This window comes from Nilaparvata lugens, chromosome 2 (assembly GCF_014356525.2).
Source record: "Nilaparvata lugens isolate BPH chromosome 2, ASM1435652v1, whole genome shotgun sequence".
NCBI classification, from domain to species: domain Eukaryota; kingdom Metazoa; phylum Arthropoda; class Insecta; order Hemiptera; family Delphacidae; genus Nilaparvata; species Nilaparvata lugens.
The window spans coordinates 58,697,893-58,718,227 of NC_052505.1; the positions used below are offsets into that span (position 1 = coordinate 58,697,893).

The 20,335-nt window shown below is 33.5% G+C and overlaps 1 protein-coding gene across 1 annotated transcript in view; it reads left to right on the forward strand.

Annotated features, from left to right (window-relative positions):
- Positions 1 to 20,335, forward strand: part of LOC111048799 (glutaredoxin-3) — a 65,522-nt gene that overhangs the window by 19,197 nt on the left and 25,990 nt on the right. The window contains exons 5-7 of the mRNA XM_039419954.1: positions 5,862 to 5,968; positions 6,507 to 6,617; positions 11,810 to 11,903. Coding sequence (XP_039275888.1) covers positions 5,862 to 5,968; positions 6,507 to 6,617; positions 11,810 to 11,903 — 312 coding nt within the window. The remainder of the gene's footprint in view (positions 1 to 5,861; positions 5,969 to 6,506; positions 6,618 to 11,809; positions 11,904 to 20,335) is intronic.

Sequence of the window (20,335 nt, forward strand, 5' to 3'; positions counted from 1 at the left end):
AACTAATTGGCCTAACCTCTGCACAAATATTCTTCAAACATGCTAGACGCGCACTAAGAACGGATTTTGAGATATTCTGCCTCTAAGGGTTTTCCAAGGATGAAAAAGGATCCTATTTAGTAAGGTTATGAACATGGTAAGGTGAATGCAATATGGAACTGAGATAATTGACACATGATATTCTAACATATGTTGTGATCTTAGACCAGTTATAGAATAGACACGCTGGGAAGTCTAGCCTCTGAAGCCAACATCTACTGCCAAATCCACCCATCTTGACGTCACAACCAAGCTAACAACAATGTAAGTTAAACACCACAAACACTTACACAACAAACTCAAAAAAGTTTTCTATAATTTCTTTACGATGCGTGATGTCACTGTTGTGATGTCTAGATGGGTGGATTTTGCAGTAGATGTTGGCTTCATCGACTTTCAGTATGAATATAAAATGAGCTGTGTCTATTCTATAACTGGTCTAAGGTTGTAATCATTGGAAAGCCTAAAATAATTTTATCAATCAGCTGATCAAATTTAATTTTCTGTGGATCGAAAGCGCGAGCTTGCCACGTGTTTGTTCCATTGTTTTATACTTGACCAGTTCGTTTTGCGCCTTCTATCAGCTGTATGTGGAGTCTCATACATTCTGATTAGAACAGAGCACAGAGATTTTCTTTGGTTAGGAATTGTTGATAATTCTTTTTTCAAATTCAAATTTTATTGCAAACAAAAATTTCTTAATAGTCAACAAGATTACAAAAACGAGATGTCAAACATAAACCTACATTTATTTGTAGCACAGCCAGAAAAAGACAAACTTTAGTACTAGCCGTGAGTTCATTCAATGTAACTTATATTTTTGTGTTAATATTTTGTGAACAAAAAGTACGAGTTGATGAGAGATGTGAGCAATTTCTTATATTTGATCTCAATGGTTATTCATATTGTAGTAGTCGGAGTCACTTCAAAGTTTTTTTTTTGTAGCTAATAAATTTCATACGTATTGATTGTCCATAATGTATCCAGTGTCCATAATGGAAGTGATTGAACTACTCAAAATTAATGGCTCACTGGTCCTTCATAGAATTTATAGTATTCCTGGTGATTGAGCCTGTCTTTTTTCAGCGTTGACTATTAATGATAAAGCTTTATTTACAACTATCTTACCTGGCAAACTTCGTACCGCCAAAAAGTCAATGTATCTCATGTCACACTTTACTTTATTTGGTGAATCATGAAATTTATCTGACAATCAATATTTTCATTTACATCTGAATACGAACTTCCTATGTGCTTAGTCATGCAGCATTCATTATTCCCAAAACATATTCTTCTCAATCGATTGATAGTAATATCTAACAGTAAAGTGTTGAATTAAAAAGGAAATAGATAGGATGAATCAGTGTTTCAAAGATGAATTCAATGTTTTCATAGTTGTTGATTGTCAATAGATGGTCCAGAAAATATGCAATGTACGATGAATCACCAGGAATTACATATTGTTTCCATCTTCCATTTTAGGTTGAATATAAGCTAAGCTAAATTTAAATTTTTTAAAAATTATTCTGTCATTAATGAATGCAATATGAAAAACTCTATTCCATGAGGTGAATAATTTTTTTCCAACATTTTCCGGCTATGGTACTCAATGATAGGGGAGTGATAATTATTTGTATAGGTCTTCTAAGGAACCATTATCTACAGCTGGTACCAATCAACTACACTTCAAATCCAAACTACCGTTGTAATATCAATAGCCTACACAATTTATCATTGGGTGATGTGTTTATTACAGCTGGTAACTTAAGATGCTGAATCATATTATCTCAATATGATCTTGAATCATGATCATTTTTTCGTTCCTCGGTAGCCGCTAGGCCGAAAATTTCGAAAACATAGGACTGTAAAATGGATTAATAAATAATCATTATTAGCCACCCTATTAAAATTTCTGGTCAGAAACCATCCCCAATATTCACACAACATATTCCCAAAGTTTCATGCCGTTATGTCAAGTATTTTTCAAGTCATAGGGAACAAACACACAAACAGACATTCATTTTTATATATAATATAGAAGATTTCATTCAGCTCAAACAAAATCCTCTCTAAATGGAGGTAGAATGATTAGGTTGACAACTTTCAGTTCTGTTGTTTTAACCTTTTTTTTTTAAATCACTTTCAAAAAGTTCATGTAGTACCTACTATTGAGTTTGAGACACTTCTGGCGCTATCATAGTTTCACAACTATTCTGTTCCACACTCCATCTCTTGCAGTCGTTAACCATATCTATAATAAAATAAAGAGTTGGGTTATACACGCACGGGATAGGAAAATTATGTTTGACGCATCATCACGTCTGAACTACTGGACTTGAATATTTGCATATAGGCTAGATTCTTAATCAACCAAGGATGGTTATAGGCCTATTTTCAATACTTCAAAACTTTATTACGTCAAGTTTTCAGATTATCAAGTTTGAAAATAGATCCTTGCGAAGCACGGGTTCCTGCTAGTAATGTAAATAAATAAATAAGCTAATATTTCCAGGACTGATTAAGGATTAGGCTAGTGATCAGCCCTCAGGATAGACTTAAGTCTAACATGATCATTCTACGAAATTTTCATGTGTACTATTTATTCTAGTTCCAAATTTCATGAAGTTTGAGTCTGAATGATATATTATACACAGTTAGTGTAAAAATATAGTTTCAGCTTGTTTTTTCTTGTAAATACATTAGTAAACGTGTCAATTTGGCCTTTCTGCTTTTCTGGCCAAGCGACCAGTAGCAGCATGAAACGTATAATTAAGGTTATACTGCATTATTTAAAACGTGATTAAATTATATTATATAGACATTACATTTACCTAAAATGCTAAACTTCAATCATTCAAGTCACTGTTGAGTAAACAGTATATTGTAAATCCAGTGTTTTTGTTTACGGTATTCAATAACATCTATTCTGTATTCTGTTTCTAATTCATCAACAGCATTCATTGAAGTTGTTCTACGAAAATGTGAGTAGAGATTTTTCAGGGAGTTGAAGAACTGAATTACTTTTTTTGAAGTGTAAATATTTATGTTTCAAACCTAATGGATACATTATTGTTTTGAAATAATATAACATAAGCTTTAATAAGCATAATTATAATATAATAAGCATATAATATAAGCTTTAGTATCACTAATACGAGTAACCTAGCCACAAAAGTACCATAAATAAAGATATAAAAATACTTGATACCTTGATCATAAAAATGGTCGATAAATGTTTCCAATGTATTCCAGTTAAAAATATAGGCATCTCACACATAAAAAATCGTTCATGATAAATTGAATAGAAATAAAATACTGATATTGAATACTATCAAAACTTCTTGTTTATTTACTGTTCATTATCCAATATCTCGCGGTAATAATCAGCTGTTTTACAAAAATTTCCAGCCAGCAACATATTCAGGTTTACCAACATTTCTTTTACTTTGCCGCACTCTACCGTCATAAAGCGTGTTAACTATGTTGTGTTGTTATGTTGCAAATTTGGAGTGCGGCAAAGTACTTTGCCGCACTCAAATCTACATTCCCGCACTGGGTGTGGGAATAAGGCATTTTGCGTACTATAATTAATGCGGGAATGAGCACTTTCTTGGGTAACTGTAGGAAAATGTAATTTTTTTTTTGTAGAAATTAAAACTTGCTACCCATCTTTAAAAACTTTTTAAGACAAACTTGAAAGTGTTCAAGGCAAAATTAATGAATAGGTATTTGGAAACTTCTTATGGGTTAGCCTAATCAAAGTTTTAAAAATATTTTTTTTTTTAATTCTCGGCAAAAGTTATCCAATTGATGCTGTAATTGTGAATTGTAAATTGTTCACGTCAAGCATGAATTTGTTTTTCATTCATCGTGGTGGATAACTTGAGTAACGTATCTAGGTTACTTTTACTCACATGAAATACCTGTAAAAATGCTTGCTGTTGATCATGTCGGGGTCACCAATATAGGAATTTAATTTGTTGATTTCCTATGTTGAAATTGATTTAATGAAACTAGATGAATGATGAAATATTTTTAATGTTGGAATGACAAAATTGAACTCTGGATAAAATATTGAAATAAACTGTTACAAGTGATAAACAAACTATGCCGGTTTATCACAGGTGGCAATCAGATGATTCCCACAAGAGTTATGGATGTCTCTATATCGTCTTGGTGAGTCGGCATCTGGGCAGCTCAATCATGCTTGCTCCTCTCAAGTTCCGTCTTTGGATCGATCCTCTCGTTGACAACTTGTTCACCTCCCTCACAAACCGGATACTCAACAGAATGTATTGTCCATACCCCGTGAGGATCCCCTGCCTCCGAAAGATGAGTTTCAAGTGTTCACGTGGCCCACTACTAGTCATTAGTGTTCGGGCTTTTTTTGCAGGATGAGCACCGCCCTCACATCCGCTGTATGACCCCAGAGTTCCCAATTTTGCTGTGGAACGGCGTAGTAAGCACTCAGGTCAGAAGATATCAGGCTGGAACCTGGCATTTCAATTCCTCAGCAGGAAGGTGACTCTGGACAATCAGGTAGAGACTGCATTCACGTGGACTCCCCAGGACAGCTTTCCATCAATACTGAATCCCAGCAGTCCCACCGTGGCTGGATTAGGATTTGGTGACCTGCTTGGGGTGCCAACAAGATGCTGCGTCTTTCCTTCGTTAAGTTTTGCAGCCCGTTTCTCTAGAACCACTGCACTGGCTCCCCTGCGACAGCTCCTTGGCTTCCCCTGGTGAAGTTTCACTGGTGCATATTGTGGTGTCATCCGCAAACAGAAGTGTCTGCTCCTCCAGGCTGAGGTCTTACGCCAGAATGAGGAATAAGACTGGGCCAAGCACTGACCCCTGGGATACCGCATGTCTGACAAACATTAGCTGTGATCTTATCCCATTTACTGTTGCCACCTGTGTCCGATCCTGAAGGTACGCTGCAAAAGTCGTTAACATCACACCCTGCACTCCATACCTCTCCAGCTTCCTCAATTGCATCCCATGCATTAATGTTTCTTTGTTTCATTGTTGCTTAAATGTTTCTGAAAGACATATATTTTTGTTTCGCAGTCAAATTCCTTACACAGGTCACATAAAGATAAAGCCATTATCTTCTCTCCTCAAAGCAGCACAAGACACGGCTAACCAGTGCTAATACAGCTGTCACTGTCGATCTTCCACTGCTGTCCATCCAGCATCAATTTCTTTTCCTCCATACATTCAACGAGTTGGTCTCTCATATGGGTCTCAGGTATCCTTGCGATTGCTGGAATAATTGATACTGGAAAATTGATCATGTCCTCTGGGTTTCCAGAGGAATGACTTTTTATTATTTTGTACTGTGTTTTTAATAATAGGATACTATCTTGTTTAATGAACTTTTGATCGCTAATTTGTTGCTAAAATGTTTCTGAAAGACATATATATATATTTTCGTGATGTTTTCAATTTTATCAAAAAATTTAATTTTCTTCCAATCCTCCAACCCTGAAATTTATTCAGCACTACTGTAATATCGGGGATGATATTCTACATATTGTTCTGTGGTGAAATTAGAAATTGAGAAAGTTGCAATTCTACACAATTTGGCAACGCTGTTATTTCTTCGAATGGAGGGCCAAGTCTGAACTTATTTGATAAAATCTATACTCGTATATTTCGTACAAATATCTCACACTTATCTACAATTTCATTTTACTGTTGATATTGATTTCTACCTCCAATATATTTCTGTATTTCCTGCCTTCTCCCACTTATTAAATTATTATAGATATATTTCTTCGACGAGAACTCAAGTAAAATTCTATGTGTTATTTTTTCAGTTATATGTGAATGGAGAATTAGTTGGAGGAATTGATATAGTGAAAGAAATGGTCCAAAGTGATGAACTGAAATCTCTTCTTCCCAAGAAACAAAATTTAGACGAGAGGTAAGATCCAATTTACAAATGCAGTAATAGAATTTCAACTGATAAACTCTATTGCCGTAAAGTTTTTACACTTAAAGTTCATACATCATTGTATGTTATTCTGCTGCTTAGAGAATTCTAATCTTTTATTTATTCGTTTATTGTTTTAATGTTTCGATCAATTTTAGAAAGAGAAAGGAAGCGTTCTCTAGAAAATATGAAAATCTCTAAAATTCAACTTATTGAGTTGTGCAAATTATGTCCAACAATATCAAATTCCAAAGATGTAAATAAAGTTGTATTTTATTTTTTAAATCAGAAATCTCTAGTAACGCTTAAAAAATCTCTTTAATATTGAGATAACACTGAAAATGTTGAGCCTAACCATTCCACAGCCTTTCCACGATGTCAATACCACCTAGCGATTATTTTAAACGACATTTAGTTCATTATAGTAGATTGAGATTGATTTATAAGTTATAACATTCTCTGAATTCATTTTTATTATATTGTATTCTAATTATTTGAAGTATCTGAACTTGCAAATGTTTCATTTCAGACTAAAATTGTTAATCAATAGATCGAATGTCATGGTTTTCATGAAAGGCAACCCCACAACTCCAAGATGTGGCTTTAGCCGCCAGTTGATGGAAATTCTTAATGAAACTGGGTAAGCATAGTTTGATAAGCTTATGACCTTACCTATAATGGAAGTATTTTATTCTACAGCTCTATAAAATTATTGTTGAATAATCCATTTGTTTGTGTGCTCCATTTAATATCTCCTGTCTTTCTGTTAGTCTCTGAAATTTCCAAAGGTTTTCATTTTTCTTTCATTCATTAGCATATCTTTAAATATGAATAACTTTGAAACAGTTTGAGATATTGATGTGCGGATTTCACCACTCATTTTCTCTCGGAATTCTTTATCGAAATCAGGTTGAGATATCGATGTGTGGGTTTCCCCATTAATTTCCTCTTGGAATTCTGTATCGAAATCAGATATTGATGTGTGGATTCAGCCACTCATTTAAAAAAAATAAATTGGATTCAAAATGGCGGTTACAAGATGACAGACCAAAACTGTCAAATTATCATTGTGAAACAAATTTTAAGCTGTTTCATAATTTTCACCAATCCAGTATAATCTGAGAAACATGTAATATGTGTAATATTCAATTAGTACAGAAATATTTATTAGTATATATCATCTTGTAACCGCCATTTTGAATCCAATTTATTTTTTGTTATAGAATGAATTGTGTATATATATATATTATATAAACTCATGTTTTTAATTATCCACTGCATACTGCTGTATATTACTGAAAGTTGATTACCCTTACTACTTTCAGCCTACTTCATTTTATTAATCAATAATTTGATCTTATCTACCTATATAATTATTTTACTCTATCAATTTTCTGTTTTTTTTCTCCTAAATATTTATATCAATTAAAACTTTTACAAAATTTCCATTAATAAATAAATCCTTAGCTTAATTAATTGAATTAACTTTTACAAAATTTCCATTAATAAATAAATCCTTAGCTTAATTAATTGAATTAACGTTGTGGTAGAGAGTTAGTGGGGAGGATATTTTTAATATTCTTTCCGAAGAATGGACATTGATATGTCCAAAGCTCCGCCAAGTTATGTAGATGCATAACAATATAATTATCCATAGTCTATATTATGTAAATTCATCTATAATTTTGCTGTATTGTAAGCTATTGTATATAAGTGTATAAGCCAGTATATATTGTAATCTACATAAATAAAGTACTCAATCAATCAATCAATCATCACAATGCTATCTCTGAACATTATAAAAAGCTGGAGAAGGAAAATTCAACAACTACCTATATGATTATATAAAACGTATTATGGCCGTTCTTGGTAGTTGTTGAATTTTCCTTCTCCAGCTTTTTATAATGTTCAGAGATAGCATTGTGATGATTGATTGATTGATTGAGTACTTTATTTATGTAGATTACAATATATACTGGCTTATACACTTATATATACAATAGCTTACAATACAGCAAAATTATAGATGAATTTACATAATATAGACTAAGAAAATAATTATTGAAAGTATATGATATGAAAAAGTAATTTGTAATATAATAACTATGGATAATTATATTGTTATGCATCTACATAACTTGGCGGAGCTTTGGACATATCAATGTCCATTCTTCGGAAAGAATATTAAAAATATCCTCCCCACTAACTCTCTACCACAACGTTAATTTAATTAATTAAGCTAAGGATTTATTTATTAATGGAAATTTTGTAAAAGTTTTAATTGATATAAATATTTAAGAGAAAAAAAACAGAAAATTGATAGAGTAAAATAATTATATAGGTAGATAAGATCAAATTATTGATTAATAAAATGAAGTAGGCTGAAAGTAGTAAGGGTAATCAACTTTCAGTAATATACAGCAGTATGCAGTGGATAATTAAAAAACATGAGTTTATATAATATATATATATACACAATTCATTCTATAACAGGTTTAAAGGTTTGCATTTGTTGGATGGGTGGGGGATGGTTGTCATGTGATCGTTCTAGGGCCGGACAGTTTCAGTCATTTGTTCCAAAAGATGTTTTTTTAAAGTCAGGATGAAGCTCGCTCGGCTCTCGATGGACCTGATAGAAACAGGAAGTGCATTCCATGCACGACAGGCACTGACTATGAAGGATCTTGTGAAAATAGTAGTTCGATGATTGGGTATCCTTAAAGTACTTTCTCCGGTTCTAGTATGTGAAGCATCTATCCTCCTACCTTCAGAGACAAATTTGAAATCATCTTTAAAATAGTTCGGATTACCGTATTTCAAGATATCTCTAACAAGCTTGACTATTCGAAAAAGCCTTTGATTGGGAAGCTTTAATGTTGAACTAGCAATGTGGGCTGGGGTGATATGATCATGGCGTTGGAGAGAGTAGACGAAACGTAGACAATAATTTTGGCAACGCTGTAGTTTATCATTCAGAGTGACTTGCATATCGTTAAGAACAGAATTACAATACATTAAATGTGGGAAGATGAGAGATTGAACCAATAATAATTTAATGTTTCTAGGGAGAATATCGTGCATTTTCTTCAATGCATGCATGGCTGAGAATACCTTTTTACAAGTTTTGTTCACTTGTTCTGACCAGTCAAGAGTATTTTTCATAATAATGCCTAAATTTTTAACTGAGCTACAGTAAGGAATGTCATTACCGTCTACACTAATTTTGTGAATCGATTCAAGGTCAATATTGTTTATAAGACGAGAATATCCAATTATAATGGGTTGTGTTTTGATGGGATTAAGCATAAGGCCATTTTTCTTTGTCCATTCCACTATCGAATTGATATCCTGATTCATTATTCCAACTATTTCATTAATTTTTGTTATGGGACAGCTTAAATATATTTGAAGGTCGTCTGCATAAGTATGGAAACTGGAGAATTTGATAATGGAAGAAAGGTCATTAGCATACAAAGTGAAGAGGAGAGGGCCTAAAATTGAACCTTGTGGTACTCCATGCATAACGTTTTTCCAAGTAGACTTATTGTCACCGACAGATACACATTGTTTCCTACCTAATAGATAGGATTTAAACCAAACTAACGAGTTGTGACTGAAACCAAGAATAGCCAACTTATTCAGAAGGACTGTATGATCAACAGTATCGAATGCTTTAGAAAAATCAAATAGGGTGAGGATGGTGCATTTTCTTTGGTCCATAGCTAACCTTATATCATCAGTGACACGAAGCAGAGCTGTCTCAGTTGAATGGAATTTTCTAAAGCCTGATTGAAAGTTATGAAGCTTACTATTGTTGTCTAGAAATTTTACAACTTGAGCATGAATGAGTCTTTCTAGCACTTTGGACAATGCAGGTAAAATACTGATTGGTCTAAAATCCTCAACTTTATTGGGTGATGGAACTTTATTTAGAGGGCGAACCAGAGCAAACTTCCAGTTTTCAGGGAAAATGCCTTCTTCGAGTGACTTGTTGAAAATATATGTAATGGTTGGTAAAACAGCAAATAACATCTTCTTGATAAATTTAATAGGAATTTTGTCTACACCCGTAGCATTACTATGAATACGTTGAATTGCTCTGAAAGTGTCTTCTTCTGAGATTGGATGGAAATGAAATTGATCAGTAATTGGTAAATCTAAGTTTGTAACCTGCTCTTCAAGATCATCGATATGATTAGCAATGACAACTTCGTCGCGTTGGTTAGAGTGTGAAACGAAATGGTCATTTATATTGTTCAATGGTAAGTCAATTTGTGGATTCGATTTCTGTTTGCCAAGCCCGAATTCTTTTATTCCCTGCCAGAGTGATTTAGAGTCTTGTCTATTGTTTGTCATGAACGAATTCAAGTACCTAATCTTTGAGTTCCGTAATTCCTGTTTAACTCTATTTCTAAGGCTCCTATACTCTTTCAAACTGTCCAAGTCAAATGTCTTTTTAAATTTTCTATGTGCTTTGTCTCTACGTCCCATCATCTTAAGTATGTCTTCAGTCATCCACGGTACTCGTCGTTTTCTATTAATCCTCCTTGTCACATAAGGTGCATGTTTGTCATACAGAGTCAAAGTCCAATTCTTGAAAGTCTTGACCATGTCATCAACTGAGGGAAACGCTTCAATTTGATGCCATGGAGTCTGAGCCACATCAGTCAGGAAGGCGGCTTCATCAAAGTTTTTGAAGTCTCTATAAGTGATAATTTTCTGTTCTGGCTTAGGTACCTTATGGGAAAGAACACAGTAGATCAAATCATGTCCATAAATAGCTGGGACTGGGATTTGGCCTGCTTGAACAACCTCGTTAGGATCACTAACAATGAGAAGGTCAATGAGTGTGTCAGATTCATTAGTATGATGAGTTGGATCGAGAGGTAAAATAGTCATGTTTAGGCATTGGAAAATAGTAGTCAGTTGAAAGTAGTCAAAGTTACGATTTGTCATGTTCAAGTCGGTGTTCATATCCCCCATAACTAGAATACGGCTATAACAAGGCATAAGAGAAAGCAAGGCATTTTCGAAATCTGTAAAATGACCTATTTTTGGTGGGCGATAACAGATACCAACGAGTAATTTATCAGTACTAGATAAGGATAATTCAAGTAGCATAAACTCTGGTCTGGAACAATACTCTTGTTTAGATGTGATTAAAACTTTTGTTTTGATACCATCTTTCACATAAATTGCTACACCCCCACAAGCTTTATTTAATCTATCATTCCGGAAAAGATTATATCCAGGTAATGCAACAAAATTTGATGAAATACTAGGCTTCAAAAATGATTCGGAAATTCCAATTATATTGAAGTCCTGAAAACGGAAGATTGCTCTGAGTTCATCAATGTGGCAGCTGAGGGATTGTACATTAAGGTGAGCAGCCTTGAAAAGTTTTTTGGAAGAGTGGAGCTTATTTGCTAGAAACATACCTGCGTCATTATTACTATTATTTAAATAATCATACCTACTTGAGGGCGAGCGAGCTGACGTGTCAGTGAGAGGCATCATGGAAGCAGCAGACCAATCGTGAACCGACCTCAGAACGACACATGACGGGGAAAATGGGGATGATACTGATAAAACTTAACCTAAATGAAAAAGTCTCTTAATTCGAGTGCATCCTGTATGCCTTGACAGTTCGGCTCTGTGATGTAGAGATAGATTGTGATTGCTCAGTATTCGATGGAGAAATATTATATTTTTAGAGTAAGAGTAGCTCAGTTTCGTCATTCTTCAAAAATGACGATATTAATAACATTAATTCACAATATTTCGATTTTAATAGTGTTTCTTTCAATTCAAAGTGTTTCTTGACATTTTCAGAGTCGAGTTTGGAACATTTGATATTCTAGAAGACGAAGACATACGCCAAGGTTTGAAGACATTTTCTGACTGGCCAACATACCCTCAAATATATGTGAAAGGTGAATTGATTGGGGGATTGGATATCATAAAAGAACTGAAGGAATCTGGAGAGCTTCTCAGCAGCTTGAAGTGAACGAAGTTTCATCCAAATGTACATGCAGAATATTAATTTGATCAAAATGAGTAGAAGTTGATCAACCTTATCTGTAATTATTACTATCACTACAAAAAAATTCGTACTCGAGAAGAGTCTGACCATCTTCTTTTATGTTATTAATCTGTTTAAATAAAAACTTCTTTTCAAGTTTTTTGTTCCAGTCTACAAATGATTTTTCATAACGTAGTTGATTATTCTGTCTTTTCATCCTTTTCTCTTTTACAATCCGATGCTAACTTATAAATTATAAAAGATGATAATATTTATTTCTATAAATATTGATACAATTGATAGAATCTATTTAAAATATTTTTCCCTTACATTTTTGGAAATTGGGGAATCTGAATTTCCACAATAATTTGATTTTACTATTTCTGCCCTCTCATATTCAATCTGTTTTTAAACATATAAATATAAGTTTTTAGAGGGAAAAGTTTGGAAGACAATAACTGATCCAGCAGTTCTGTTCAGGGTAGCAAGGAGGTAAACATATCAAAAGTCCCCACCCCTTGTGCTAAGGGTGTGGAGGTGGTTCAAAGGTACCATTTTTGGTTTCTCGCATATATCTCGAAAACTATAAAACTTACGGACATAATTGTTATACAAAATTGATGCTTATATTCTTGTTCAGTTTCAACATTCAATTTTAGCTGATTGTTGTTCATCATGTTGGCACTGAAATGAAGATTTTTCGATTTGAATGACTCTTTAATTTTATTATACTCCTGTACATTGCTCAATATGACTGGTGGTGGCTTATTTTTCTTTACAGCCCGTTTTATTGACTCTGTTGGAGGTATTTTTGTGTCTGGTGAATCACGAATCTTCTTCTTCTTTTGTTTAGGAAGAATCCATGAGGTCTCTGTGTAGTCCAGTCAATATAGACATAACAAAGGGGGTGTGCTTGCAATTTATATTGAAGTTCTGATTTTTTAATATATTATTTGGGTACATAAGAGAAGTCCAGAACCAATTTCTTCATGCAAAATTTCCTTGTGCTAGATACAGGTGGCCCAAAAACGTCGTAATTTCGGTTCATTTTCCAGTTTTCAGCTATTTCTGCCAAATCTTGTAATCGGACAGAAAAATTGCTCTCGCCTTTTTTATAGAATATGAAATTCTGAATCAAATAAAATTCGGAACTCTCTATCTCCAATGAGTACTGAGTTATGATTTTTCAAAAATGAGTGAAATTTGAAGAGAAAATAAAATGAAAGAAATTTAAAAAGAAAATGCACTTTTGAATTATCAATTAATCACTAATAATAATAATTTTATTAATGGAGACAACAGGATAAACCCATTTTGTCTCCTTCACACAATACAATATTTTCAACACATTATACAATTTGAAATACAAGAAGATGAAGAATGAAGAAATATATAATTAATATGAAAGAATACAATAATCATTGAAGTAATTGTGAACAATAATAATTTATTATAAGAATAATTATTAAACAAAATAGAATCAAATAATAATTAAAAGAGAAAAAAAAGAAGAAGAAAGAATGAAGAGAGAAAGGATGTCTGTGTAAAACCAAGAATGGGAGGAAATGATTAATTAAATTAATATTAATAGTAATTTTATAAAATTATAACACCAATCACAAAATGACAGATCACATGCTACCCAACCAAATTATATGAGATCTTACGGAATTTAGAGGGGTGAACCAGAAGACGTCTAAGTGCTCCGAACAATGATTAAAGATTCTCTGAACTCTAGAGGAGAGTTATAATGTCTTACTGTTCTAGAGCGCGCTATATGAAATGAAAAACCAGAACGGCGAGCAATGGTATTGATATAATATATTAATTTTTGATTGCAAATAGGATGAATCAATTTCATTATTTAGTAAATTATAAAGGAAAATAAGTGATTTGACATCGCGTCTTACTTTCAAAGAAGTAAAATCGAACTCATTTCTAAGTGAATTGGAAGGATAATCAAAGGGACAAAAGATATGATGTTTTCTGTAATAAATGCATCTCAAAAATTTGTTCTGTAAACGTTCCAGTAGGTAAATCTTTTCATTATAATATGGATTCCAAATTTCGCATGCATATTCTAACAGGCTTCTCACAATTGACTTATATAGAAGTATCAAAGGTTCTACATCACTGAAGGGCGAGCAAGTCCTCAAGATGAATCCCATCTGCTGATTGGCTCTATTAACTGTGTACTCAACATGTGAGTTGAAAGAGAGGTCAGAGCTAAATACCACCCCCAGGTCCTTGAACAATTCCACCCTTTTCAATGGGATACCACTAATAGAATACCGTATATATTATTATTAGAAGCGGATTGTCGGGTGAGACTCATGAATTTGCATTTACCTACATTGATTTTTAACCAATTTGAATCACACCATCTGGACATATATCAATATCTCTGCAAATATTGTAGTAATCATTTAGATCCTTAATTTCTTTAAACAACTTTACATCATCTGCATACATGAGACAGGAAGAGCTGTTGATAACAGATGGAAGGTCATTAATGAATAAAATAAAGAGGAGTGGTCCCAGATTAGAGCCTTGAGGTACGCCTGATGGGAACTGAAAATATTTTGAATTAAAATGATGAATCTTTACATATTGAATCCTCGCCTCAAGATAACTCTGAATTTTTACTGAAATTTTAAAAACTAAATTTTTACTGAATCCCAGTACTTCGAGTTTTCTAATCAGAAGTCTGTGATTTATGGTATCAAATGCCTTGGATAAGTCTGTGTAGATAACATCAGTATGCCCCCCACGATCCAAAGTCTGTGACACTTCATTACTGGAGATCATGAGATTGGATACAGTCGAGCGACCAGGCAAAAATCCATGCTGTTCTGATGATATAATCTTTTTACTCTGTTCATAAATTATGGAATGAAGAATTTTTTCAAAAACTTTCTAAAAGCAATTTAAGATTGATATAGGTCTGTAATTTTTTATATTATTTCTATTTCCACTTTTAAAAACAGGAGTAAACCTCGCAATTTTCCATTTCGATGGACCTTAGAGCTAAATTGAAAATGTATTCTAATGGCTTCAGCAGCACTGCACCACAGCCTTTTACAATATAAGTGGGGATTGCATCAGGACCCTCCGAGCAGCCCGACCTCAGCCCATTGATGGCAGATACGATATCATCACAAGAAACCATGCCAACGCCCCCATCTAGAAATGAGCACCCAGACATCTCCGGAAACTCCATCCGTGCATCAGGCGCGTCAGCCTCATAAACAGATTGAAAATACCTGGAAAACCCATTTACAATATCAGCCCCACAGTAGGACTCACCGTCCAGTGTCATGGTCGACTCTACAAAAGAAGTTTTCCTTTTCGAATTAACATATTTCCAGAAGTTTTTCACGTCATATTGTAATGGAAGAAATTGGAAGTAGTTCATTGAAATTAGTGAAAATTAGAACATAGTATTTTATTTCCGGCTGCCTGGCATAGGCTACGGAAAGCTTGCATTTTTTTCAACCGATGGACGAGGTGAGGATCTTTCTCAGGGTTGGGAACTGCCTAGCTTGCATCCCAGCCTGAGAAAGATAGTTTCCATCCACTCGTCCCATCAACAGTTTCCGGCTCTTCTTCCCCCTGCCGTAGTCTAGTTTCCCACGTGTAGGCCTAAGAAGAGTCGGACCTGATACAAAAATTGCATTCTTTCCGTGCACTCTTCTTTTAACCGTTGAAGCAAACGGAGCGCGTTCAGACACCAATTGTTTTCGGAAGTGTGGATCACCCAAATCATTATTAATTTGATGGATTTCTTCAACGTCTTCATTATGGGTGAGTCCCAAAATTAATCCTACTCAAATGACCAGGGGCGATCGAACTTTATTTGCATAACGATAGGTATTTTTTTGTTTTATTGTACCATCCAAATCTCTTGCAATGTTTTTGTATTAGGCTAGGCAGCCAGATTAGAGTCGAAATTGTTGTAAATAATGGTAGAGAAAATGTTTAAATACAACAAATTTTCATAGAGTAAAAATTAGCTTTCTTTAACCACGTCTACCCTTTGGTAAAAGCAGTTAATAATATCTAATCTACCCGAGATATTACAATGGTGGCAGTTCGGTGGAATTTGGCTGCAAGAATGCCAAAAATATAGAATACAGTATAAATCAGTAGAATAATTTATCAGTGGATTGAAAAAAATCTGGTGTTGCACACTCACACAACTTTCTTTGCCGTTATGAAAATTGATCACCTGACGCTAGTGTTCCCGCGCATCTCAAGTGTACTATTCAAAGATTTGAGCCAGCTGGTGACAGGGCAATAACAATAACGCTGAAGACACACATGAGGTCTGCTATCTCTTCATAGTGAACTAGCAGGAACCCATGCTTCGCAAGGAACTATTTTCAAACTTTATAATCTAAAAATTTGACGTGATGAAGTTTTGAAGAATTGAAAATAGGCCAATAACCATCCTCGATTAATAAGGATCTAGCCTATATGCAAAATTTCAAGTTAATAAGTCCAGTAGTTCAGACGTGATGATGCGTCAAACATAATTTTCCTATCCCGTACGTGTATAAGCCAACTCTTTATTTTATTATAGATATGGTTAACGACTGCAAGAGATAGGAGTGTGGAACAGAATAAATGTGAAACTATGATAGCGCCAGAAGTGTCTCAACTCAATAGTAGGAACTAGCCTACATAAACTTCATAAACTACATAACCAGTGATTTGAAAAAAATGTTAAAACAACAGAACTGAAAGTTGTCAACCTTATCATTCTACCTCCATTTAGAGAGGTTTTTGTTTGAGCCAAAGGAAATCTTCTATCTTATATATATATATATAATATATATATATATATAATACAGGGGTGCCCACAAGGGGGGGGCATGGGCAATTTGCGCCATCAACATTTTTGGGGGGGCATGATTTTTTGTATATTTTATGTCAACATTTTGAATATATGATTAAAAAATCAAGTATTAATAGAGTTATCCTAATGTAGTAATTTTTCCACCTTTACAATGTTATATTTTGCTAAGTGTAACTCAATATAAAGCATAAGCACAATTGATCATATTTTGTATGCAGGAATTTTAGTAATTTTAAGCCTATGAATTTGAAGGTAAATCTTTGACAAAAATAAATTATAACTTCATCATCCACTATTATTCTGATTTCCTTTGCTTCATTTTAATTTTTAATGGTCCTGTGTTTGAGTTTCCTTGCTGTTGCAAGAAATATGCGACATTTTTCTCATTTTCACAGTTTTTCGATATAAACAGTAATGCAAGATCAATTTAGGGCAACTCAGCTTATAGAGCATGAAATTTTCTCTCATTTAAGACCAATCGCAAGTTTCTATCATGCATTGTACTCATTTTAGAGACTCTTTAATAACAGTAAAATCGCAAGAAAAATGAAAAAAAAAGATACATCATTATTGAATTGGCTGTAACTTTTGAACGGTATTGAAAACAGAAGTATATTTTATGGGAGTGAAAAGAGTAGACATTCATCAAAACCTCGACCACTTTTGGATTTTGCATCTGAGTGTTCCACAAGATACGCAACGTTGCATATGCGAGACTGTGAAAATGGGGAAAATATCACAAATTTCTCGCACATTCAAAGTTGCGTATCTTGTGGAACACTTCAGATATAAAAACCAAAAACAAGTCCTGCGCGACCACTCAATTCATTGGAAATTTATTATCTTTAATAGTATTAGAGAATGCTTTTTCTCGAAAAATTCAAGGTTCTCGAGATTAAATGGTAAACTTAAAAAAATCCAAAATTTTGGGGTGAAGTCGCCTTCTGGTGTGTCAGCAAATTTCAGATTAGAATTCAGCGCCCCAAAATATATATGGAGCCATCGAAAAAAATTATTTCGGGGCTGTTTCCTGAAAAACGACCATTTGACTGGACTATAAGTTGTTATCCTATTATAATAGCGAGCAATTTATGTATATCTGTTTATATTTTTCTATTTCTATATCTGGTTATTTATGTTCAACGGATCTCGGAAACGGCTCTAACGATTTTCACGAAATTCGTAATATAGTAGGTTTATGATATCAAGATTAATTCGCAGAGGAATGCAAAAATTTCTCTCACAAAAGCGTGTTAAATTTTAATCATGATTCATGTCACGTCAACCAAATAACAGAAGACCATCTCAAAAAGATAGCTTATCTGATTGGTTCTACTGGAATTAATCAGGATTAAAATTTAAACGGCTTTTGTACAACTGTCACTAAGTACCTGATTGAAATATGTACAAAAGTTCAACAGCTGAGTCATAATTTGGTCTCAGTCCCACCAATACCTACTATTACTTAATAAGTAATATAGTGGGTATTGGTCCCACACACATGCATTCGCTCTCACTTCCATCATCAACAGACGCCGAAATTATCAGCTGTTTTTCCAAGGATGAATAAATTCTTTTAATATCCTTCAGCGAGTTTCCCCAGGGATGAGACCTAGTGTAATCGAATTTTCATATTATAAACCTACTATTATGTTCTGAATTTCGTGAGAATCGTTAGAGCCGTTTTCGAAATCCGGTGAAATACAACATATAAACATCTAGAAATTAAAACATCAAAACATCTAAACAGAAATTGCTCGTTTAATAGTATAGGATTTAGAATACCTAAACTTGCCGACATATATATGTATGAATAAAATCGTTTCAAATTTGTATGAATGTTTACCAAGATTGCTATGCAATATTCTTTTGCAATAAAGAATTATCAATGAATTATTATTCAACTTTTTATAAGTAACCTTAACATTTAAAAAGCAAAGCCTCCCTTACTTATCTTTAATATCCTATTAAAATATGTGTCATGTAGTTTTTCCTGATGTAATGAAGTTCTTTCTAGTCCTCCGAACAAGAACGGGTGCACTGCTAGTCTCAAAAATAATATCAAAAAAAAATACTTTATTTCTATTTTAAAGAGATAAGAAACGAGGTATATATTTTTACAATATTATGAAAACAGAAAGAATTCCTCACAAGACCAAAGGTAAATAATGTCTTTTGGAAGATTAGAATGTAGAGGTGCGTACAGATATACGCGCCGCGAACATGAGCAATTCACTTTTAATCAGCTGATTATATCTGTATTTTTACAGAAACGGTAAAATACAGATATAAAAAGCTTATAAAAAAGATATAAAAGCTGATTAAAAGTGAATTGCTCATGTTCGCGGCGCGTATATCTGTAAGCACCTTAAGATGTGAATTTTATTGTCATACACTGACTAATGTTAAAAACTAAAGAGTTGGGAGTTGGGGTACTTTGGGGGGGTCATTACACATGGATTGGGAGGGGCATTACACTTGAATTGGGGGGGGCATGCGCCATTGGCCTTGGGGGGGCTGGGCACCCCTGTATATATATATATATATATATATATATATTAATATATATATATATATCTTATGTATAAATATATATGTATTATATATATATTGTCACGTGGTATTTTAACACCACAAAATATTTTTGAAATGAACTATTGAGCTTCAATAGAATTATAAAATAAGGAAAGATAGCCTAGTCAAAGTACCACTCAGGTAAAATCGAATGTTATTAGTGATAAAGAGTAATCATATTATCTAAAGCTATAAGAGAATCATGCAAAATTGTAATTCAACAATAATGAGGATTCATTGGCAGAATTAAAAATATGAACGCTTTTATTTATTATTGGCAGATCATAAAATAAAAAGTTTGCATGTACATTGAGGTTAGAATGTTTGTTTTCGTTTTAAATGATCAATCGATCTAGGAAATCGACAGTTCTTCGAATCAATACCTAATGAATCAGCTGATTGCTCAATCAACCAGTATAAATTGAATTATAAGTTTACTCACAAAATATGTATTATATACACTAGGAAGGTTTATGTAAATAAATAGGACAACTATTATTGCTGCATGAGTATTTATTACAATCTAAAAAAGTATGAAAACCAAGAGTACACAAAGCTCATATAAAAATTAATGTACAGTACTTGATAGTATCGTATATTGAGATTTATTTATTGGAATAATTTAAGACATCACTCCATTTATTTATATAAAAACTTTTATTTATCTTTCTATAACAAAGTTGGAGAAACCCTGAATCTGAAGTAACCAATTGTATTGAGTCTTACTAAAATTAGAAAGCCAATCAGAAGGAAGCTTACAAATCGTTCAGGAAGAGATGAAATTTTTCTGAAAATCATTTCTCTTTGGCTTGTGATCCCGATCTGTGAGGACGCACATGGAAATTAGGGTTCTTTCTTCCTATTGAATTTTAAAATCATCAAGCCATCCTTTTTTTTAATGTAA